The sequence below is a fragment of the Dermacentor albipictus genome, chromosome 2 (genome assembly GCF_038994185.2).
Source record: "Dermacentor albipictus isolate Rhodes 1998 colony chromosome 2, USDA_Dalb.pri_finalv2, whole genome shotgun sequence".
NCBI lineage: Eukaryota > Metazoa > Arthropoda > Arachnida > Ixodida > Ixodidae > Dermacentor > Dermacentor albipictus.
The window spans coordinates 170895873-170920749 of NC_091822.1; the positions used below are offsets into that span (position 1 = coordinate 170895873).

Sequence of the window (24877 nt, forward strand, 5' to 3'; positions counted from 1 at the left end):
ACAACGCGCCGCGCCGATCCAGGCGCGAAGCGTCCCTCTCTCCCGCACCAACCAGTCAAGGGGACCACTGTCACCCCCCGCGCTGCACGACACGCCAGTCACCGACCCCCCTCTTGGCAAAAAAGCAAGGAAAAAAAACGAAAACGAGAAGAAAAAAAACACACACAGAAGAAAACAAGAACGGTCAAAATCTATGTACAAGTAACAAAAATGAACTATACAACTGTACACTTAAGACATTAAAACAATAATTACACTCAGCATGCGTACCCAAAAATAAAAAAAATGCACACTGCACAACACACTGTCAACAAGGCTACAGCTGGGCTGGGGCCAGCTTCTTTTCGTGCACTGGCCGCAAAGAAGCTAACCCACTGAGGCTAAGCAATGTTACTGAGGGCCTTCGGTGGCGGAAAAAGTCCGCCGTCAGGCGCGATATCACACAGGTGACCGTCTCCTCAGGTTGTACCGGTGCGTGGTCCGAATGCGGTCCTTCGCCCCGGGTGTGCCCTGTTGCTTGCGGGTGGTGCCACTGGGCACCGGCGCGAGCTCGTCGGACCGCGACGCAAAGGCTTTCAGGTCGGCGATATGGGCACGGCTGAGTTTTCCCGAAGGGGAATCCTTCAGCAAGTACGCGAGCGGAGACCAAACTTTCTCTACTCGGTACGGACCAAGCCACTTAGGAGCGAGCGAGGCTGAGAACCCCTTGCTCGCGTCGCTAAGAGCGTGGTTGCGCTTCAGGACTAAATCACCTACCTTAAATGAAAGATGGCGATGCTTCCGGTCGTATTGAGCCTTCTGCTGGGCCCTGGCCGAAGTCAAACTCTGCCTTGCTCTACAGAGAGCTCGACAAAGTCTGTCCCGAAGTGCTGAAGCGTACGCAGAACAGTCTGCCGGCGCCTCCTCATCCCCGAGCTGACATTGAATGACACTGGTCACCGGATTTGCCAGCTCCCTTCCAAAATTGAGGAAAGCGGGAGAGAAACCAGTCGAGCGATTCTCGGCGGTTCGGATTGCGAACGCGAGCTCACTCAAGTGGTCTGCCCAATCCTTTTGACTCACGGCAAAGGCCGCCAACATTGGTTTGAGGGTTCTATTGACCCTCTCCGTCAAATTGGACTGGGGATGGTAGGGTGACGTGGTGGAGTGATTAATTCCCAGGGAACGGCACGTAGCACCAAACACCCGAGCGGTGAAATAAGACGCGTTGTCCGTAATTAGTCTTTTCGGAAAGCCGAACCGACAAAAACTTCCTGTAGCCTCTCCAGCACCGCTCGCGCGGTCACTTTTCGAAGCGGAAACAACTCCACCCACTTCGAAAAATGATCGACGACTACCATCAGGTGTGTGAACCCCTGCTTACTCCTGGGGAAAGGCCCCATAAGATCGCAGGTGGCCACTTGCCACGGACGCTCACTGTCAATTGGTTTCATCAACCCGGGCGGCTTGCCACCCCTTGATTTCACCGTTTGACAGACATGGCAGGAACGGCAATAGCGAAAAATGTCACGCTTTATGCCAGGCCAGGTCACAGTTTGGCTTAGTTTCGCAAAAACTTTGGAGCCACTCAAATGACCGGCCAAGGGTTCGTCATGAGATGATCGCAACAGTGCGCTTCTCAGACTCTTGGGGATAACCACCTTAAACGGGTCCACAGCCTCGTTATCGGTAGCTATGTATTTCAGCAGGAGCCCATCGTGATCCAGCAAATATGAATCCGCGGGGGACCCAGCGACACACGCCGGTTCCGGCCCCCCTGCGCCCGCCGCACTACCAGCAGCGTCTCGGCGCTCCGTCTCCCTGAGACCGTCGCTCACTCCGCGACAAAACGAATCAATTTGCTGGGCCTTCAGTAACTCTTGCCTGCTGAATGCGATTCCAATTCTCCCAAAGGGGAGTCTGGTCTCGTCCCCACTCAGGACAGCAGCCAACGGCGTTGTAGGTTCGCTTTCGAGAAGCTCCCCCGCTCGCTCGTTTTGAGGCGCGCTGCTTGCCTGGAGAGCGGAATGACAGGTTTGCCCGCTTGCGGACTCGCCTCTCTCTGCGCTCGTTTCGCCCCCGACGCTTGCTGGTGCAAAGGCACCGGCAGTGGCTGTAACACCTGGAGGAATGCTCTTGGTGCACAATGGGGCACGGGATAGCGCGTCAGCTACCACGTTGGTGCAACCGGGCGAGCGCACAGCTCGAGGGCCTGCCCCCGAACTCAGCGCGCGACGCGGTTCGTGCCGTGCCTCTCGTTCCCAAAGGGGAGTAGCAGCAGGCGAGCGCACAGCTCGAGGGCTTGCCCCCGAACTCGGCGCGCGGCACGTTTCCGACGCCCCACCTGCACAGGCAAGATCGGACGCCGGCGGGCTGATGAACGGCTTTAGCAACGTGAACGGTCCGTCGCGATAGCCGCCATTTGCAATGTCCACAACGATTCCTGTTTTAAGGAGAAAGTCCCTTCCGAGGATCACAGGAACACTGAGCCCGGGGAGATGAACGAAACGCGTGCGTCTCATTCGCTCTCCCCACCTGACAGTCAGCCTTGCGGCGCCCGCCGAATGGGCCACGCCTTTCGCAAGATTGAATGTCGTTCGGCAATCCCGCAAGCGCACTGAGTGCTTCTGCAAGTGGGATAACACCTTTTCGCCGAACAACGAAGCGCTTGCGCCCGTGTCCAACAGCGCAGGAAATTCACGGCCGACAATGGTCACCGGAATGAAGGGCGCGTGCGCCCCAGCAACACAACCTGCTCGATACGCCGAAGGGACAAGCAAGGTTTCGGTCACTCGTGCCTTCACGAGCGACCCGCGCTCCCGTTTCCCGACCTCGCAGGAGGCCTGGGCGCGGTGCAGTCCCTTGCTATGTGCCCTCGTTGTTGGCAGCGAAAACAGCGCACTCCTTCTCGGTACCTTTCCCGAGGCGGAGCGGCCTCAGCTCGCTGCCGGGGTCGACTCGCTGCTTGACCAAAGGGCCTGTTATCACGAGCGTCCGCCTCTGCGATGCGCTGGGTCGAAGTGCGTCCCTGCGCATGCATTTCGGGCAGTGGTGCAGCACAGGCTGCCCGTTTCCCGTACGTGTAGGGATCTAGAGCGCGCGCGCTCAGCTCCCAAACACACCCGCTAGTAGCCGCAAAGGCAGCTTCGCCGGGTTGTTGCCGTTGGGGGAGGGGCACAGGCCCTCCCCACGCGCAGCTTGGCTCAAGGGCCTCGCTGGCGGGCGGCGGTGGGCGATAGGCTCGCGCGGCGAGAATGTCGCCTTGAATGCGCTTTGCCTCGGCGGCCAATTCTTCCAGATCTCGGAAGCGGCCGCCGCGCAGGTACGCCGAAAAGGTCGGATGTGCCTGCCTGATCACCCGTTCGACGCGTTCCTCGTTCGAAGCATTGGGCTCGGCGATTAAGAAAAGGTCTTGCATCGCGCGTACGTACTCCTGAAGCGACTCGTCAGGAGCTTGTGTACGTAGCTCAAGCTCTCGCCGCATCCTACTCTGGTAGTCAGCGGGTAGGAATTCGCGCAGGAATGCCACGCGGAACTCCTCGAGGGTTGTTGCACGGTATCCGGAAAGCCGGTACCACCTAGCCGCCGTGTCAGTAAGTGCTACGGGAACGACGCGTTCCAGCACCTCCTGATCCTCCAAACGATTTGCCATCTGGTAGCGTACCAGGGAGTCACAATAATCCCTGGTACTGAGCATGTCACCGTATCCGCTGTAAGTCGGGACTGCCAACCGTACAGCGGGGTGCGCGCATTTCGGGACAGCCGAAAGCGCCTTAACTGCCCCCGAGAGTGACTGAATCATTTCAGCGGCGTTTTGCAACAGCGTCTGTGCGCCTGCTCCAAAGGGAACCGTTGGCGCGTTAGCGGCGTGGTCGAGCAAGGGTGAACAGTCGTCCAGCTCGATTAGCGGCGCGGTTTCCACAGGGATACCGGCCGCGGCGCCGCCAGCCCCAGAGCAAAACGGGCTCCTAGCGGGGTGCGCCTGCTGTCGTTCACAGCTGCCACTTGAGGCAGCTATACGTGAATTGCTTAGGCCGCTTGCAGCCAGCGTCGACAAAACAGGTGCGCGCTCGAAGGTTGCGCCACTGGGCACAACCGAATGTACTCCAAAGGGAGACGAATGAGCGAAATTCGTGGCTGCAGCATTGTAATCCCCACAGGGGGCCGTGGCAGACCACTGGTTTTGGCTGCTCATTTGAGTAGCAGCCATCGGGCAAACGTCGGAGAGGGCTAAGGCCCCGTTTCCGTGCCGCGCTCCGTAAACTCCACAGGGAGCCGATCGAGAGCGCTGCGACATCGCACTGCCTTGCATTCCAAAGGGAGCTGTGGCAGACGAATGTGCTGGTGTGCACTGTTCGGGGAGGGCTCTGGCCCCGTTCCCAAACAACGCTACTGCTCCGATGGGAGCTGGTACGTAGCGCCTCGTGTTGTCGTCCCCACAGGGGGCTGCGACAGGTGAGGGTGCATAAGTCCGCTGCTCAAACGGAGCACTGGCCCCGTTATCGAGCAACGCGGCGTCTGCTCGCGGTAACAAAGGGCAAAAGTCCCCTAACAAATGACAAAGGTCACTCGGCCTAGCAGACATAACGCGGCAAGTATAATATGCAAAGGCGTACTAACTCGGCTAAGCACAGACAAAGGCTTAATGAGCCTTTGAATCCGCGTTGGGCGCCAGTGTGGGGTCTTAGGGTCTCACAGGAGTACCGACCACCGCGGGTTCGAGCTTAGCGAGCCACAGGGCCGCGTCAGCCGTCAGCCTCTAGCGCCGCTGCGCGCGAGCTCAGGCCACGAGGGGCTACCGAGCGACGCACGCAAAAACACAGTATTGCCCTAAAATGAAGGAAACCGTTTATTGTTTCCAACGGCACCCAACACTGCACAAACGCCCGGTCCCGGGACGGCGGGGAACCAAAGGGGTCCCGCACCAAGGGCGAAAATACAGCTAGGGGCGCCTGTAGCACGTCGCTGCGAGAGCACAGGCTCAAGCTGGGACGCGCCGCTAGGAAAAGTCCCGGCGGCTATGCTACTTGCTCTGGCGATAACCAATGGGCCAACTCGCGAGAGCTCGGGCAATCTCCTTCGGCTTGGGCCTTCGATGAGTGCGGCTCGGCGTGGTACGACCTCGCGCGAGCACTAGGCACCCGTTCTTAGGCTTAGCGTCGGGATAGGAAACAACACGAGGTACGCGCTCCCCGCACGGGCAAAGGCGCCGTGCGTGAGCTCAATCCTAGTCACAAAGGTGTCGGCGGACGAGAGAGAGCATCGTACGTACCGGGTGCTGTCCCAAAGGAGAAGAGAGCCCGTACCGTCACGGCAGTAGCCACCAGGGACCACTCCCGTGACGTCACTAGCTCCGCCCTCACCCACGAACCACGGCGAGTGGAGCGCCACCGCTAAAACTGGTTCGGAGCAAGAACGGCATGGCTTAGGATTGCAGACATGGGTGAAATGCGCCTGCGCCATGGCGTGTCGAATTCCCCAAATCCCCACAGTGTGTATGCGTCCGTTACATCTTATAGGTCAAAGCTTGCTTTGAATAACACGTCGTCTCGGTTTGCTGATTTGTTGGTTGACTTGATTGTTTTTCTTGCGATTTATCACGTGTCCAGCCTTACATCCGGTGTTGCCCAGTGTTGCGTTCTCCAGGGTAGCGTAACCCACCACTGGCCACAGTTGTTGCCGTTATGACACACGGGTTAAAAATAAAAAAGATTATAGGCAAACATATGTGCGCCTGCAGGACATATTACTTCCTTTATCTTCTTCATACATGAGGCGCATATGTGGAAACAAGGTTATGGCCGTGCCATATTTCCTCTTGAGGAAACAGCACGTCTCAGAGGCACGCAACATTGAAGCGATGTTCTTTTCAGCGTCTCTGGAACGCGTTTCATAACTGGACGGTACTGTGGGCTCCTGCGAATGGCGCCGCCAGAAAGGCGTCCCACGAAGAAAACGGGGCCAAACAAGAGTTTTCTACGTCGGTATAGCCTGCCGGGCTTTATGACACACAATGGACGGGAGGAAATCTAAAATCAAGAAGGGAGATGAGGAAAGGAGTAGCACACGTGGTGTAAATGTTATAAACAGGGATAAGGTGCCTCAGAAAGGCTGGGCAACGTTTCCATAGGATAAACTATCTTCGTCAAAGGCGGCCTTGTCATCGTCGGCAGGTTGAAAGGTTGAACTAACCTGCCAAGGATGATAACGCTGCATTTGACGTAGATAGCGCCTATTGAAACGTTGGTCAGTCTTTCTGAGGCACCTTGTCTCTGTTTATAACCTTTAAGCCCGAATGGAAAGGAGGAAGAATTGACGGGGAAAGTTCAGAAAATAAATATTGGTTGTAAACACGGGAGGGAATGTTTGGTTGTCTAACAGCACAGCACGTGTGTGATGCGTCTCAGGACTGAAGAAGCGAAGAAAGGCAACAGTACGATAGATTAAAACAAAATAATAAAAAGATGGAACAAATGTACTGAAATAAAATTGAACGGATAAGAGGAAACAACGAAGCGATAAACGAATTTGAAGAAAGGCCACTGGTTGCAGATTTTGTTCGAAATTATGCACTTCTTTCCGGGATTCCCTGGCAGGTGGAAGCCACAGAAAAACAGACGACAATAACAGGCTCTGCATCGCTATAGACGAACAAAGACAAACACACAAAAAAACGACAAAAAGCGACATCACTTCGACGCCTTTCACTAGGACACGCGTATGGTGTAGCTTTCGTGCAATGCTTGGGGCTTAGGCGAAACACCGACTGAACGAAATGTTAAAGAAAAAAATCAATGCTGAGAATTGGTAGCATATATAGAGAAAAGAAGGATCGGCGACGATGTGTTGAGATACAATAAAGTCTGGAAAGCTCGCTCACAAAAAGTCTGCCGATCGAAAGTATGAGACAGTGAGAAATAAAACTGAGGAAGAAATAGACTACAGATGAAACCGCGTGTCAACGTTTATAATAAAGATCTTTGCTCGTTCATTCGAAAAACTTGACGACACTGCCGTTGGTGCTTGCAAAAAATTCTCGGCTGAAGCAACGTGTATAAATCACGGAAATCACTGGCGTAATAAATGTACTTCAATAGAAAAAAAAATAGAGAGCAATACCGAAAAAAATTAATGGTGAAACCTAAAGCAGCATAGCAAGAGAACGGCTGGCGATCAGTAAAAATAAATAAATAAATAAATAAATAAATAAATAAATAAATAAATAAATAAATAAATACGAGAGGGAGAGGTTCACCATGTGTGCTCGCGATAGGGTGCAATATGATGCGGGAAAGGCTAGAGGTAGGCTTAGGAAGAGAGGCAGGTCACAACCTTGCATTCGCAGAATGTTACATCACCTTACAACGGCTCCTCTGAAAAAAAAAAGAAGAAAAATAAGAAATAATTTGCTGGGTCATCTTTATGCAGTACGTGAGCAAAACAAAGTATACTCTATTATATCACGACGTGCTTGTTTGAGAGTACGAGCAAATTAATAGTAGGAAATGCAGCAAGAACCGTCAGCATGCTGTAATGTGGCGATGGAAAGCTGGAGAAGCACGTTCATTTCACCATACGAGCTGCGTGATGCGAAGAATATTGCTCGCGATTGCCAGGCATAATGGCCACACGTTCAGTAAAATTTGGCGGTTTTGTTAAAATGGGAAAAGTGACCCGGTTACAAAGTTGAATTCCAGTCTTCATTCAAAACGACAAAGTTGTGAAGTCATTATTCGACATAGATTGACGTCGGCTCTCTACGAAATCTCTGGGGCAAACAGGCTACGACACAAGCGCAGATGTACCGTCACGTGCGTGGTTTGAGTTCGACCAGGAGAGGCTTCGTAAACCCACGATCTCAACGTAACATTCTTCCCAGAAGAGCTTTAGTGAAGAGCTGTAGATGTTTGCCTGGCTGAAGTTCTGGCGTATGCTACTGTAGGTCTTCGATGAAAAGTTGGGTGCCCTACACAAATTCAGTCGCATGCGCGCGCGCACACACACACACACACACAGACACACACACATACACAGACACACACACACACAGAGACACACACACAGACACACAAACAGACACACGCACAGACACACGCACACACACACACGCACACGCACACACGCATACACACGTACACACACGCGCACACGCACACTTACACGCACACGCACACACGCGCGCGTACTTGCATGCCCATGCATGTACATCGGCGCGCATGCCAAGCTTTTCCGTTTTTCACGGCTCGTATGTACTCTCCCATACCACACAAAACCGCGAATTAGTAGAGCACGGCCTGTGCCAGCGTAGCGAAGTCACCCTTCCAAGTCAGAAGCTCCATATTACTCGCGCCGCGTTGATTTCGTCTGGGCGCGAGGAGTGGAGGTTCATGAGAGCGGGTCTTAGCCGTTAGGCTCATTAGGAACGGCGCACCTTTCCAGACGTTCCACGTTGCGTGCATATTTGAGACGAGCCGGCGCGCCGTGACCGCCGGTCTCGCGCTTAATGACCGGGAACCCGCGGTCGTCGCAGTCGCGGCGCGTAGCGGTTAATCGAAAACCTGACAGCAGCAAAAAGAACGTTCGTGTCAGTTGCGTTGCGAGCTGTGTGTGCGGTGACGCGCCCTCTGCGCAAGCGCGGTACTCCGGTACAGTTTCTGTCGCCTTGCGTGTCAAGGTCGCCGACTGCCAAGGTCGGCCGTCTGAGTGTTGTCCGTCTCGCTAATTCCATGCACCGGTGGTGCTGCTAGAGCTGGCATGATTGTATCAATCAATCAATCAATCAATCAATCAATCAATCAATCAATCAATCAATCAATCAATCAATCAATCAATCAATAACGAATGAGTAAGTGAATAAATGAGCGAGCGCGTCTGTGAAAAATGAGTGAGTGAGTGGACGCGTCCGAGGGACGTATTCTGAAACGTTCGCCGCGGCGAAGTTTCGCACTAGCCACGCCTCCGCCGTTGCGGCGCGCTCTGAATGGCTGCTTTGACAAAACCGGATATTCAGGTGGCGCAAGCGAATTTCCGGTTTTGTCAAAGCAGCCATTCAGCGCGCGCCGCAACGGCGGAGGCGTTGCCAGTGCGAAACTTCGCCGCGGCGAACGTTTCAGAATACGTCCCTCGGTGTACGAATAAGTGAATGAATGAATACCGAACTGGACGACGTAATGGAGTGACGAAGTTAATAAACGAATATATACGCGAGCGAATGACTGACTGAAAGTTTACACATTGAGCAATAGAGTAAGTGGTCGCTGAGCAAGCAAATAAGCTGCTGTTACGGGCTGGGTTGTACCTTTGCATGATTACGCCGTAATTACCTAGCTCAGGTTCGCAGAGCAGCCGCCTCGAATGGACGAATGACGGGAGACTTCGCACCGCTATCACTACCACCGATGAGGCTACGGGATAAGCGGCCGTCACTCAGTTTTGGCGTCCTCTTGATACTCTGCATAAAGACGTTTCTTCTGGTATAGTCATCTCGTAAATGCTTTCCACGAACTTCCACTACAAGTTATGTTGCAAGACAAACATGACGGCCGCCAATTGGCCGTCGTCACGACCAAGGAATCTGCGTAAGCAGGAGGGAGGCTTAAGCCATAGGTTTAGCTCAGGACCAACACTGAGGCTACCTATTCAAATACATGTAAAATGCAGAAACACTATCATGAGATAACCCCTAGACCGATTTGAATGAAGCTTGTTGTATTAGAGACAGAAAAGTTAAGCTGCAGGGACTGCGGCCAGCAAGATGTTGATATATATACCTGGAATTTTTGAACAAATGGCGGACATTCTGTAAGCTAAAGATGATAAAAGGACAAAGCTTACAAATCTTTAACTCGGCACCAAAAACAGATATCGCAGTTCTGCGAACTGTTTTTGTTAGAGCACCTAAAGCGTTAAATTTAAATATTGATTTGCAGCTTGCACAAAATGTGTTACACTGTTCGCAAGAGTTTTGCAAAAGTTCTACTGATGTTAGTGGTAGATTTTAGAGCGCTTTATAGAGACTTAATTTAGTTCTCTCTATATTTATGGTTAGGCCCCGTGTACCAAATTTAGATTTTCATTGCTTACTTGGAGAATCGTAAAGTTGACAGGTTCTCTTTCTTTTCTTTTGGAATCTTGCCTCTTTCACCAATTTTTCTAGAACAATTGGTGGCTTAAGTAAGATGTCCGCTTAGTACACCCACTAGATTTTAGCGTATTCTTATACATGCAACTAACCTAATTATTTAAATTGGAGTAGTGGTTGACGATAAGAACAATTTCTCTGTTTCCATGTATTCAAATAGAAGCTCCCAGTTAAAGATTCTTCTTAAGAGGAAGTTTCACCTTACGAGCTGGTGTCTATATACTATGAACAGGAAAATCGTTTAGGTCAGCAACTACTGCACCCAATTTGATGAAAAATGTTGCATTTAACGCAAAAAAATATTTCATTCATACCATCAATGAATACTAATTAAAAGCGTGAAATTGAAAAAAAAATAAACTGTGCAACTCTTTGAGTTTGCAATAAACAGCGACATTAGGATTTTGTAAACTTCACTATTGCGAGATCTAAAGCAGACAAAATACGTATATATTTCATACATTTCTCCCACATATACCGTTAACTTGGAAGTAGGCCACTTTCAAAATCCTCGTAAGCATTCTAGCAATTTGACTTATGAGCTATACACTCAAAAGTCACAACTGCCTGCGTCAGATGCTCCAACAGTTGCAGCTTACAGAGGGCGGTCTCTAGCTGTCTGTAGTGCAGAGCCTCGTATTTGTAAACTTTCTGCTTTGGTGTTATATGAAACATCAATTTAATGCATTCATTGCAATTAATATCTTTGAAGCATTAAATCAAAATGCTGCTTCAGACAGCCGCAGGCGTTTAGCTTGGTCTCTTAAATAGCAACGAAATCTGTTCAGATAGATTCAGTTGTTGTCAAACGAGCATTTGTGCGTTTCACGTGCGTTTGAATAGGGAAATCAGAGTTGGGTCCGACCTGAAGCGTCGCTGTAATGAGATCTCTACCGACCACGCCTCTCGAATAAAAACACATATCACTGTATAAGTCGCTGTAGGTCACTGCGCATTCGTATAGAAACCATCGACCGGCTTCTTCGAATGCCTGTACACATTTTATTTCGCAAAGTACGGCATAGCGTACACCAGTCCGGGAATGTGCAGCAAGTGCACTTTCCCTTGTATAGGCTATGAGAAGAGAGAGGGTAATCGGGGAAGAGCGTAGTCAACCCCGTCCATATTTGCGAAGAGAAAGAGAGAGAGAAATCAAGCAGACGAAAGGCAGAGAGGTTAACCAGACGAGCGTCCACTTTACTACCATGCAGGGGGGGGGGGGGGTGTAGGAGAAAGGGGGGAGGGTTAGAAAGAAGAACAAAGACAGAGAGTAACATCACTTTCGCGCGGGAGGATCAACAGGCGTACTAAGAATGGCCACTCGGGCCGGTACACTCCTAGAACTCGACTGCACGTGTAGCTTTCTGCGGGTGTAAGGCATGTGGCCGTCGCCCGAGTACCTCCGAAATTGGTTTCGCGTTCAGCATAGACGAAACGCGGTGGAGGGCGTAGACGGTGCCGAGGGGGCACAGAGTCCGCGCAAGGCAGAGAACGAAGAACCACGCTTGCGTAGCGTGCGCGCTTGTGCAGCCACACCGCGTGAAGCTCGTCGCGAGACAGGCGCCGGACGGCTTATACCGCCTGACACTTGCATAAGACGCGGACGCGCCCTGGGTATGCATGCGCAAGGCCTGCGCTTAATAATTAAAAACCGGCGTAGGGCCAACTTCGGGACGGGACTGTAGAAGTAGTGGATGCAAATGTGCGCGTCCGCCGTCGGTCTAGACAGCTTTGCGTGTCTACGGCGAGCGGACATGTCTCGCTCCCACGCGTGTGAAGGGAGGACGCGTGGGTTGTGCTTGCATGTGCCGGCATGGGCCGACAGTGCCGATGATTCGCAAGGAGGGAACGTTATTGTGAGGCGGCCCTTCTACTTTGTCTCGGTAAATAAGCGCATTGTTTTCGAAGCCAGGACAATTAAACCAGAAATTTAAGCTTCATCGTGCTCGTGAATATTCTGCGTTGGGGCGGTGCAATGTTGTCGGCTATACCGATGAAGCTGCTCGTGTTCCTATTCACTTTTAAGGCTGTGAGTAATTTTACAACGTAAGCTCTAGCAGCCGATGCGCCGCATGTACGAGCGCGTGCTTGCATGTCTTGTCCGTAAATTACAGTTTTTTTTTTCAATGACGTTCGCTTTTCCGATCTACCATTGCGCGTCACTATGAACGCAGTGTGTCTACGGAATCAGTTACTGCAGTAGGGTATACGCGCATGAGTGCGGGACATTGAGTACGGCGTTCAGTGGGTCAGCTTCAACTGTGAATGCGACCACTTCGTTGGCCGTTGCCCGACAGTTCGTCTGTATTTCCCACTAATGGTGATAGTTAAGCAGATGTAAAAGGAACGTGTAGAGCGCGCACAGGGATATTTGTCCGTATTAGAGTGCTGCACATAGGCTCTTGAGGCGAGCGTTGGCGTAATAACCGAGCGAACGAGCACAACAGGGAAACATGAAATAGCGAACGACGAATAGGAGATGAAAGCCGCGAGCCGCGAACGGCGAACCCCAATGACAGCGGCCCCTTCAGTGACGTGCACGCAGGTAACTGGTGTCGTTCGGGCTTGCCTGTCTGCTCGATACGTACTCGTATGTGGTCTTAGCTGGGCCGTTCGTTTCCCACTATAGTCTGCTCGCGTCAGCTGTAGCTCGCACTTGTTTGGTTCGCTTGGTGTGGTCTCAACCCGCCGCAGTTGCTCAGTGGCTATGGTGTTAGGCTGCTGAGCACGAGGTCGCGGGATCGAATCCCGGCCACGGCGGCCGCATCTCGATAGGGGCGAAATGCGAAAAGACCCGTGTACTTAGATTTAGGTACACGTTAAAGAAGCCCAGGTGGTCGAGATTTCCGGAGTCCTCCACTATGACGTGCCTCATAAGCAGAAAGTGATTTTGGCATGTAAAACCCCATAATTTTGGTATGGTCTCTATCACGCTTGATTCAATTGTCATGGTTTGCGATTGTTTCGTGATCTTATTGTATGCGCGACGCGAATGTGTAGTGCTTTGTGGAAGTGACGCGGCACCAGCGACCACGCTGGAATTTTCGACGAGTCGTGCACTAAAAGCCGACGTGCTTGACCCGCAGATCAGATCTCCGACGGTCACCGACTCTGCTACATGTATCTCTCAAATTCTTTGCCTCAATACATTGCGACATGAAGACGTGTATAGAGCTGGGCTCAAGTATCGCATTAGGGAATAGTGTAACCATCGACTTTTTTTTTTTTTGCGCACTCGTGAGCAACGGCGCCCTTGGGAGCTGTGCGTCACTCGCCTAAAGTCGTGCAGGTGACAACACTCGCGTTTCTTGAGCCGAATATGATACTCCGGGCAGGCATGCAGTGAGCTGACGCGATAGTTTGGCCGAATATTGTCACGCTTGCGGGTCCACTTAGACAGCGCTTTAAATTACGGCGTTGGGTTAATTGCAACATCAGCAAATAAGATGTCGCAGCCAGCCGCACTTTTGTTTGCTTCCCCCTTTTTTGTGTAAATTTCTCAGATGGAATCGAGAATGACGTAGTACTGAACAAAAGTTGGAGCTTCTGCAGTCAAGGTAATTTATCGTTGCCGGTTTAGCTGCTTCAGCTTTGTAGTGTAGTCAATGACGTCTTCGTGACGCAAGCGTGGGAGCGCGTGCCGAAATATTTTGCCTGTAGATAGTTTTCATGGGACGTTGTGGACGCACCTCTCACTGCGCTAATGCCCAAAGATGGCCACGATGACGTCAATGCATTGTATTATCACGCGCACATTGTTTTGCCTATTGACTGTGACTGTATTTCACCGGTTTATCACTGTTATCGCTTTGTCGTTCGACATAAGATGGGCCCATCGTGCCGTCATTCTGTCACGTTTCTTGATTACACTCCTTCTCGACGTGCTACTGCCTAAAGATGGCGGCCGCGATGACGTCTGTGCAAGCTATCTATACGGGAAACCCACCTTACGTCCTCAGGGCCATGTCATACGGCGAACATGCTGTGTGCACATCAGAACACGACAGCAAGCTCAGCGAGACTTGTCGACGAGCCCCCCCTCCCCCCCCCCCCCAAAAAAAAAAAATTCCTACGCACCTCCTGCGCTCGACCACACGTCTATCTTTTACAATGGTGCCGGGAACCCAATGCGCGCACTGGGTCGTCGTCATTATGCAAAATAAGGTCTATAGCCACTGAGCCAACGCGGCGGCTAGAATGATCCCATAATGCAGACAAATCGACGAGTTCGGCTTCCCCGCCTAGCTCGCGTTAGCTTCCTCGCGCTCGCTCTGCATTCCGCGCAGCTTTACGATTCTTCAGTGACGCAGAATGTAGAAGTTGACGCCGCTTTTTTCCTTTTTTTCCCTTCATTTTTGATGAGATCAGCGCTGCAGAACCAGAAAGAAAAGCTAGGCAAAGGGGGAAATGTAAATTAGGTTTCAGATGCTCTTATCTAAATTAGGCACCCCGTCCAGTATGCGGGCTGCAAATACGAAGTTTCCCGCCCGGTCTTTCGCCACCTGTAAAAAAGGCTTCTGGTCGCTTCGCTCGCAGGAGCTCTGCTAATGGTGCGCGCAGCGCCTTTTTGAGCTCCCACCTCTGAGAAAGCCGTGTCGGTCACGTCCGTGCCCTGCCTGAAGGTAGTAGGCAACGTTAGAAAGAAAGAAGCATAACTGTATAAATATGCGTGGCATTCCAATCCGACCGAGGTGTTTCTCACGCAATCTGTTACTTCATGTTGTTTGCGTGTATTTAGCTTTTATTTTTTTTCTTCTGCAAGCACTATTACTTGATAAAGAGGGAACCGATTCAGGGTCGTGCGGGTGCAATTGGTTGCTGTGGAGCGACAGTTTTTTTTTTTTTGCAAATTTTCGGGATTACCAATTACGAAAATTGAAGGTTGCCACTCACTCGACGTTTAAGTTATACTCTTTTACCCTGTACCACTAAATGTTCGAATAGCATTGAAATGTCCTTTCGCGAACGGGCCCAGTGAGGTATTCATCAAAAATTGCCTTGATGTGATAAGATATTGATATTTGACTGTGATTACTCTTAGTCCTCATAGATCTCGGTACTCTGATCCAGTGTGTAGTGTATTCTGTGAGTACCTGTTAGGGTCAACGTCCTGTAAATCTTATTCTTCAACTCTGTTTTATTTCTTTGAAGTATGTTATGTATTCCTGCCACTCATCTCTGTGCATGGTACCAGTACGTTTGGCGTAAGTAAATAAGGATAAGTGAAAAGATGAAATGTTTTCTTGGTTCTCATGCCTTGAAAATAAGCGCCGATAAATTACTGCCCGAATAGCGTTAGGGGACAGTCAGTGAACGAAGAGCATGGGCTAAAATTTAATGAAATCTATATATCAATTTATTGTTTACATGATATTGCTGCGCAGAGTCCACGGTGCTGCTCACTGGTCGTGGTTCGATCCAAACTGTGGCTATGAACGTCGCGGCTGTGGTGTACCTGACGAACATCAAGAATGAGCTCCACATCGACGTCTACCCCAACAGGTGCGTTGCGTTTGACGACTTCCACCGTTGCTCTTCGCTTTGTGTGTCCGTACCACCTTTTAGCTTCGTGTTAAACGACACCGCAGAGATGCCGCTGACAAAGTGGCAGGTGTGGATGTCTTACCTTACGGTGTTGTGAAAGATATATAGATTAAGAAAAGGCAGGCAGGTTACGCAGGACTGAGTTCGGACCCAATGGTGAGCAGGGGGTAGATAGAGGAAGTGATAAAAATGAAGGAGAAAATGATTTATAGAAAGCAAAATACTTTAGCTAGAAGTATTTTTGGCCTGCGCTGCACGCGTACGTAAAGGGAAAGAGTGGGAAAAAAGAAATACATAAGCACTGCGAACAAAGGAAGAACGGGTGCTTTCCAGGAATAACACGCTGTGTTCTCAATCACTGTCGTGTAAGCCTGTGAACCTGAAGAAGTGGAGCAGCATACGGTGAACTAATGGATACCATACTAACTATAATAAATGGCTTCACTAAGTGCTTGTACGATGCTCGCGTAGCGACGACGCACTTCCCTGCAGCCCCTTCTGGCCAAGAGGAGAAGGAAAAGAAGGAAGGAAAGGTATAGAGATCAACCAGACGCGTGATAGATTTTCTGTTGTAAGCGGAGGAGGGGGGATAAAGGGGATAACGGGATGAAAAGAAAGGAGAGGGAGGGAGCAATATGCTGTCTATGAGTGTGTGAGTGAGTGAAAAACTTTATCAGCTCTAGATTCGCTGGTCTTCTGCGGTCTTCAGATGGAATCGTCCATCTTCTAACACAACGGTCGGTTGCCCTTAGTCCAGGGCTCCGCTGGATGCTGCTGCCAGTTGTGCTCGCCGAATCAGACCTTCTTGGTCGACCTGGCGATCGCTGGAGAGCACTCCCTCCCATTGTTCCGCACTCGGGTTTGGTATAACGGGTGCCACGTCTATCTTCTGGCATGCCCACGTTATGTGATACAGCGTGGGTGTTTCGTGGCACCAGGGGCATTTGTCATTGTATTGTGTCGGATAAATTTTGCTGAGTACGTGTAGGTTCGGGTAAGAGCCCGTTTGTAGCTGCCTCCACGCGACAGAGTCCTCTCTGCTAAGGGAGCTGTGCGGTGGTGGATACCGCTTTCTGCAGCCCTTGTAGTAATTTAATATCGCCGAAAAGTCTTGGGGTACAGGTTCGGTCTCCTCGAGGTCGCCTACGTGGGATGCTCGGTAATAAGTGTGCCCTCGAGCTATCCTGTCCGCCTCTTGGTTCCCTGCGACTCCCGTGTGTCCCGGCGTCCATACTATTGTATGCCTAATTGGTTCTTCTTTTGTTTGTCGTTGTGTTATGTGGTCTCCGGAGCGGAGTATGCGGAGCGCTCCGTGCCCTATTCTGCCGCGTAGGTAGTTGCGGCACGCTGTTTGCGAGTCTGTAAGGATTGTTAAAGACTGTTTAGAACGATATCCCTCCGCTGCCGCTAGAGCGACGGCCGCTTCTTCAGCCTCGATTATCGTACAGCCTTGTAGTGATGCGCTGGTGATCTCGCGTAGGTTCGAATCAATCACCGTTGCTACCGCGTTGCTGTTGTTCTGCCCCGCTGCTCTGGCGTATGTGGCTGCGTCCACATATACCGTCGTTTCTTGGGGTGCTAGTGTTTTTTGTAGGTATTCAGCCCTCGCTTCTCTGCGTGCTTTGTGGAGGTTGGGATCCATGTTCCGGGGTATGGGTGCTACTTTTAGAGTGTTGCGATACTCGTCCGGAATTGTTTCGGTCCTCTGGATCTCTTGCAGTTGATCGGCGCAGCCTAGTTTCTTCAGGAGCTCCCTGCCAGATGGGGTCTGCTGTAGTCTGCGTTGTTGGGAGACTAGTTGCGCCTCTTTCAATTCGTCGAAGGCGTTGTGTAGTCCTAAGGCTAGGAGCTTTTCGGTTGAGGTGTTCTGGGGAAGGTGGAGTGCGGTTTTGTAGGCTTTGCGTAGAATCGCGTCCGCCTGTTGTACCTCACTCTTGATGGGATTGTAGTATGGGAGGCTGTATGCCACTCGGCTGACAACCAAGCTTGTGACCAGCTTGAGTGTGTCCTCCTCTCGCATGCCGTGGCGTCTGTGTGAGATGCGCGTGATCATGCGGGCCACTTGTAGGGTGGATGCCTTGAGTAGGGCGAGGGTGTGGGTGCAGCGTTGGTTTGACTGTATCCACATCCCCAGGATTCTGATGAGCGTCTTTTCCGGTATCGGCTTGCCCTCGAGGTAGACGTTGAGCTTTAACTCGTCGCTGGTGGGGACTGTGCGGTTTTGCTTTCCTCTCCAAACTCTCAGGAGCTCGGACTTCTCAGTGGAGCAGGCTAGTCCTCTTGCTCTGACGTAGTCCTCTACGCAGGTGGCTGCCTCTTGTAACTTCTCTTCTTTCTGTCTGAGCGAGCCTGTGTTAACCCAGATGGTGATGTCGTCGGCATACATGGCATGGTGTATGCCGTCGATTTCTTTTAACTGTTTTGCCAAGCCAATCATTGCTATGTTGAAAAGCGTGGGGGAGATGACCGACCCTTGAGGCGTCCCTTTGTTTGGAGTAAGGAACTTCTCTGATCGGAGCCCTCCGAGGCCAATCGTTGCCGTTCTATTTGAAAGGAAGGCTTTGACGTAGCCGTAGACTCTCCTCCCGCAGTTCAGGTCGTTCATGCCCGTGAGGATAGCTTCGTGGCTTACATTGTCAAAAGCCCCCTTGATATCCAATGCCATTATTATATTCTCCCCGCTCCTGGGGACGTTCCCGAGTACTTCTTCTTTGATTTGAAGCAGTACGTCTTTAGTCGATAATTTTGCTCTGAATCCAAACATGCTGTGGGGATACAGTTCCTTGTCCTCCATGTACTGTTGTAGTCTCAGCGTCACCACTCGTTCGTACAGTTTTCCCAGGCAAGATGTGAGCGAGATCGGTCTGAGGTTCTCAATTTGCAGTTTCTTGCCCGGTTTAGGAATCATCACTACCTCCGCATGCTTCCACTCCTCGGGGACGGTCTCAGCTTCCCAGTGTTTGTTGAGAAAGTCGGTAAATTCTGCGACTAACTCTTCACTAAGGTTGCGGATGAGTGCGTTATTTATCTTGTCTGCACCCGTGGCCGTGTTTCTGGTTGTGTTTCGAATCGCTGCGTAGACCTCTTCTCGCGTGATGGGTCTGTCCAGGTTAACGTTTTCTCTTCCTCGGTAGCGCTCTGCGTAAGCTGCTGGGTTTGTGTCCCCGAAGCATTTAACGCGCACCTTCTCCAGGAGTTCGGAGTCTGGTCCCTCGTACTGGTGGATGAACCGGTAGATGGTTTTGTTGTTTTCTGCCTTGGTCTTGGTCGGATCTATGAGAGCCTTGAGGATATGCCACGTCCTCGCTGTCTATGAGAACATGTGTGGCTATCCATCAATTTACGTCTGCAATCGGTTACTGAGGCCAGTCTTTTTCATCAACCGTAACAATACCCACGTCGTTTCGTAAGCTTGCGACGCGTGGGCCCATAGCCCTGGAATATTTCTCTGAAAATAGGCTGCTGTCTAATCGCTTTAACACATTCCGTAAAATGTCGCGTTCGATGTCATAACGTTCACAAAGAAAGAGCGCTTGTTCGATAGTCTTTTCACAGTTGCATCAGTCACAGGTAGGTTTGTCTGACATTCCGATAAGGAAAGAGTAGGCGTTCGTAAAAGTTAGAGGCGGCAAAGTTACATCACGGTCACTGGCGTAGCTAGGTCATCCGGCACCCGGGGCCCTTAGTTATTCTGTCCCCCCCCCCCCCTCCCCGGGTGTAGTCGAGGAAGGCGAGGATATCGACAATTTTCGGGTGTCTTCAGGCGTATGTGAAACCTCCCCCCCACCCCTACTGGCCCCGTGCACCCGGGGCCCACGGCCCCCCGGCCCCCCCTGTTGCTACGCCACTGATCATGGTGGGAGAAGTGCCATGGAATCTGTAGCTTCAAAGTAGGATCAAGCCGGTGGAGAGACACTCCGAGGCAATCAAGGTGTTCCACGAAGCTTGAGTCTTGGTTTGAGCAAGTAAACGAAGAAGACCTTTCGCTGGCGTCAGTCGCTGACAAGGGTACGCGAAATGTTTGGGTTTCCTTATGGGCTGATCGGGCGTCATCATCAGCAAGGTCGTTACCGATGATGCCGCAGTGCCCTGGCAGCTATTAGAAGATGATGTCACTTACATTCATGAGGGCTTGATGGAGAACCTGTCCGGTCTCAAACATCAGTTGTTCATGGGCCTTACGCCGTAAGGCTGACTGTAGACTCTGAAGGGCTGCCTTGGAATCTCAAAAAAAGAAAAGCGACCCACTTTTGAAGTTTTACTTGCGTAATGTAATTAACAGCGGCACGTAGGGCGGCAAGCTCTGTTGCCGTCGAAGTTATTATGTGGGACACTTTGGGCTTGATTGCGCCTTGTAAGGTCGGGGTGACAATAGCGGGAGCTAGCAGCTGTTACGTCAATTGACGTATCGACACTATTGAATGAGGGGTCTTCTTAATTCCCGGAATTGTGAGGCGTCCTTGTGACTGTCGTAGGTACTACAGAGGTAACAGTGGTCATGCTGCTCGTGTAAAGCCCGAATGAAGGCAGCGTTTACGTGTCGCAACAAGTTTTGAAAATGTGGCTCGCGGTCCTTGCGCTGGCAATGCAGCAATATAGTCACTGGGGCGCGACACACGCAACTAGGTACTGGGGAAGCGACAGAGATGTTGAATGGGTGCTCTGAGTTGTCAACTGTGATGTATGTTGAAATCAAGTAGTCTCCAGCAATCGTGATTTTTAGATGTGTCGACGCGCATCGCTGTAATCCAAGACGCGTGCGTATAGAGCTCGGCACTGCAAATTTTCGAAGGTGCGAACATTTGTTTTGCATGTGTTTTCTGGGTTTGCATGTTTCCAAGCCCAGAAACAGGGCTCTGTACAGCTGCGGCATGGACAGTACTAACGTTCCCCAGGGTTTTCCGCACACCAACTTGATTATGTGGACAATCGAAATTAGTCTCCGCTTCAGGTAGACGCAGTGGAAGCTCCACGAAAGGTGACTCGTCCTCAGGTGCGCACGAACATTCACCAGGCAGCCACCCTTCCAGCGAAGGCCTCTGAATAGGTAACTGACCTGCATACATGCAAGAAACCATCAGTCGTAGGGCTATGCCTTACTCGTAGCATGCATCATCATAATTTCATTCGTGCACTCAGAGATTCGTGCAATGAGAGAGCACTCAGAGATCTTTGAACGCTGTCGCGTTCCGCTCTTAAAGGCGAAGCTTAAGCGTCTTCCAACTTTATTTTGTAATACGTAGGATTTTACAGCCAAGCTTTTAAGGGCTAGTTCCCCCAGTATCGCGTACGTGTGTAGACACGAAATCCCGAAGATAGCCGAACGCCGGGCCGAACCGCGGAGGAGGTGAAGCAGGCGTTAAGCACTCCCCATACGTGGGCCAATCCTGAAGATAGTGCCATGCAGGGCTGACTCGCAGCGGAGGTGCAGTTGGCCATTAAGGGGCCCACATACACAGCTTCGGTGGTCATCCTTCTTCACAGAGTGGAAGGGTACTGCGTTTTTAAGGCACATCTGCAGTCAACGTTTTCGGCAGCCATATAACGTACTTCCTTAAGGCTGTATACTTTCAATAACACCGTTCATGTTCTTAGTGCTCTGTGGGCCCACGTGACCCTTGCGTCATAAAGCGTATCACATCATCAGGGATGCTACGCACGGTATGCTCCTCCCTGAAATGACCTTATCCAGCATAGGAGCTAGTGGCTCAGAATTTCTATATCACGGATCCACGAACGTGCACAACAGTTTCCATCAAAGCGTAAAAGTCGGGCACGGAAAATTGCAAACACACTGAAGCGGACTACGAATGATACACCGAACATTCTCGCCGAGTCGTGTAAAAGAAGCCGTCATAACCATAAGCCTCAATGGGCGGCCACCAATTTATTCCGGCGGATCGGGAAAACGGCCTATGAGCGCAATTCTTGGTGCGGCCCATTTATTTGCGCAGCGGAGGCGGAAGATATGGGATGGGGCACATTTTGTATCCTTCTGCTGGATGGTGCCAGAGTAATCCTCCATCTCTTCCAGCTACGGGGGAGCCATCCGGAATGACCCGCGAGGGAGTGCTTTGCACAGGATAAACAATGGACGCCTGCGAGAATAGTAGATATCCGACCTCTTTAAAACCCTGCAGTGTTGCGGATGGCAAGGTTCGTGTTGGCTGTATACTGATCGAATTCATAAAGCAGTGAGCAAAGCACGAACGTTTTTGCGAATGGCCGGAGCATTGTCTGTATTTACTCTTGGTGCAAACAAAGGTACATTATTTTTTAAGGTTGTGTACAGAACTAATGTTTTTGGCATTTGACAAAGTATAAATGTTCCAAGGCAGGCTGATTGTTTGGTGAATAGCTTTCAAGGTGTACGGCGCCTAAAATAGCTGCAACAACAAGAATAAAACTTGTGTCAGTTATGGGGCAGAATTCACAAAGCTTTTAGTTCGTAACCGCTTTGTGCCATTGGCCGTCTACTTTCGCTATTACAACCGACATCACCACTAGCTAGCGTCAGCTATTACGAAGCGTTCTAGTGAGAAAACATTTTTGTGAATAGGAGTGTTGTAGGTCCGTTACATTCTGAAGGGGAAGGAACGTTCCGTCGATGTGTTCATTCTTACATTTTCACACCTTGGGCGATCGCCTTACGCTCCCTTGCGCGTACGCATGTGCAACTTTTCAAATGCACCAGTCACAGCATTCGACATGCTATGCGTGGTCTACCATCCGGAGTATCGCTGAGTTTTGCCCAAGTGAAGCACTGCACAGTAAAGCCTGCAAACCAGCAGGCTTTATATATATATATATATATATATATATATATATATATATATATATATATATATATATATATATATATTTATATATATATATATATATATATATAAACAGAAAGGCAGGGAAGTGTAAACCGGAACAGGCCCTTTGCGCTAAAGCTAAAAGCGCATGCGCTAGTGTTTTTCCAAGGATAAATTCCGGCCAATCCTGATGCTGGGCATAGTATTGGGAAAGGCAGCCTACGAGTGGCCCTGAGTGATTGCCCTGAGTGATTTCTCTGGGAAATCTCCATTTTAGTGCAAGTTCTTATACCTGTCCCATCGCCTTTTACGCACTCGCTGAAGTGGGCCGCCGTGCGGGCACGCGATGTATTTGCCAAGAATATTCACGGTTAAGGGCGTCTACCGTCAACGCGCTGCGGATCTCCCTACTACGATGAAACGACTCCACCAGACTGTGACGGCCCCGCTGGCATTGTCTGCGTACTCGAGGTTGAAAGCGCGTACTAAACACAGGAAGAAGGCCACGACAGGTGTATAGGTGTGCATGCTCTGTTTGCGCTTCAAATTATAAATGTATCTGCAAACTTGCCCAGTTTTCCGTTCTTCTTCATTTTGCATGCATTTTTGTCTTTGTTCATCGTCTCCTCCTCACCTTGTTGCCCTTTGCCTTTGCGGTTATATTTCCGATCGTACAAAAGGCGCCCTTTCTGTCGGTCTCTACAGCTTCTGCAGGGTCATTTCTCTAACGGAAGTGCGATTACATGTACACATGCAATAGCCTTCAGCGCATATGCTTGTTGAAGTGCTGAAAACTGATCTTGTTGGTGTATCTATTAGAATACTCGAAGAGAACGTAAAAAAAAACTGGACAACAACACACAATGCGAGCACAGCTTTACTCGTGTCTACGCTGCCATATTGTGCAAACCTAAACCGGCGTGGCCGCGTGGGCCCGCATCGTAAGCACTCTAAGTAGTTTATCTAAAACCTATTTTACATGCCGAAAAAAGAAAGCTAGCATTATAAACGTTGTTTCAAACGCATTTTGTTGCGTGCATGATTTATTTGTTTCTGGCGAAATTGGAAAGGCTGGCAAATCTAACGTAGCAGACTTCTCCACAAACAATAAATTGTCTAATGAGAAAATGACAGGCAGTTATATGAAAAAACAAACATACGAACGCTCCCACAATGAACCAGTTTTCGCAGACATGCTTAACGAGAACAAAAAGGTATTCTTTTTTGCTGCCTTGCTTGCGCAAGAAGTGACAAAATATACAAGCTGATGGGCAATGTATGGCGATCCGGCGTCCTAGAATGACCTTCAGAGCATGTATTATACATCGCCAAAGGAAATCAGATAAGCCAAGCCGAAAGCGGGAGTCGTTTGCTTCGAAAAGCCATTAGAGCGGAAAGTCAATTTGGAAGCGCATATATGAAATAAAAAAGAACGGGTCGAAGAGAGAAAATGCAAGCAATCTAACGGCTGCGAGAGACACGTGTTCGTAATTTTCGCCCCTAAAAAGCCTTTGCCGATAGATGGCGCCGAAAGATATTATATCTCGGCCTCGTGGCAAGTTTGTCACACACTCCTAAGTGCATTCGCTGCACTTGAGAGAGCCGCGATTTGTAGCTCCGGACCTACTATTTAAGGAATGAACGGCTTCTGCGTACGTTATCGCCATATTGGGCTACGTTTTCGTCTGCACCAATAAATTTCGTACGCGCCAATCTTCGTCTGCGCCTCTTACGTCAAAGCTTGCTCTCTGGGGCCTCGTTAACGGTTTTGAGCAAATCTGATGGTACTCCTCGACGCATGCTGTAATAGTACGACAACAATAGGATAAAGAAACACTTAGAGCTGTGAATCTGTGCATATTGATCAACCTGAAGACTATGCGCGATGGTTTATTGAGGGTAACCCTCATATGGTCTATGCTGAAGCGTTCGCAGGTGGTGACGAGGAACGCTTACATTTAGCGTCTCGAATTTATTGTGTGTTTGGCAATCCATGCGAATAAACAAAGAACATACTCTATTGCTTCCTGCGTAATGCCCCGAAAGTGGTAAGAATTATCAGTGTACTTAGGAGACTTCTGGCTTTGGTTCCTAACTTCAACGCAAGGGAAGTTGGGGAAGTTTTTTCTTTGGTTTACACGGCCGTATCCAGATTTAGTCCAAGGGAGACCTCGTTTCGAACATTGATCTGTCAAAATGCAAATTCACGCGACTGCTGAAGTATTCTGGAGCAAAAGTAACGTTGTCATGCAACACACGGGATGCCATTTCCGTGTTTTCGTGCAGACAGTTATCTCTAATCAGACGGAAGCATGTTGCTACCGAGTCCCAGAATCATGTTGGGACGAAAACATCAATAATTAAACGGCCCCTATCCTATGTTTACAAGGTTAGAGGAAGGTTTAGAAAATTA

General features: G+C 50.2%; 1 protein-coding gene across 2 annotated transcripts in view; it reads left to right on the forward strand.

Moving 5' to 3' along the window:
• The window catches only part of LOC135900911 (uncharacterized), a 155312-nt gene that overhangs the window by 118121 nt on the left and 12314 nt on the right, over positions 1-24877 (forward strand). For both annotated transcript variants that reach the window (XR_010563974.1, XM_070534432.1), the window contains one exon: positions 15505-15622. Coding sequence is in view for 1 of the 2 variants with exons in the window: in XM_070534432.1 (XP_070390533.1) it covers positions 15505-15622 (118 nt within the window). In the remaining variant the exon portion in view is untranslated. The remainder of the gene's footprint in view (positions 1-15504; positions 15623-24877) is intronic.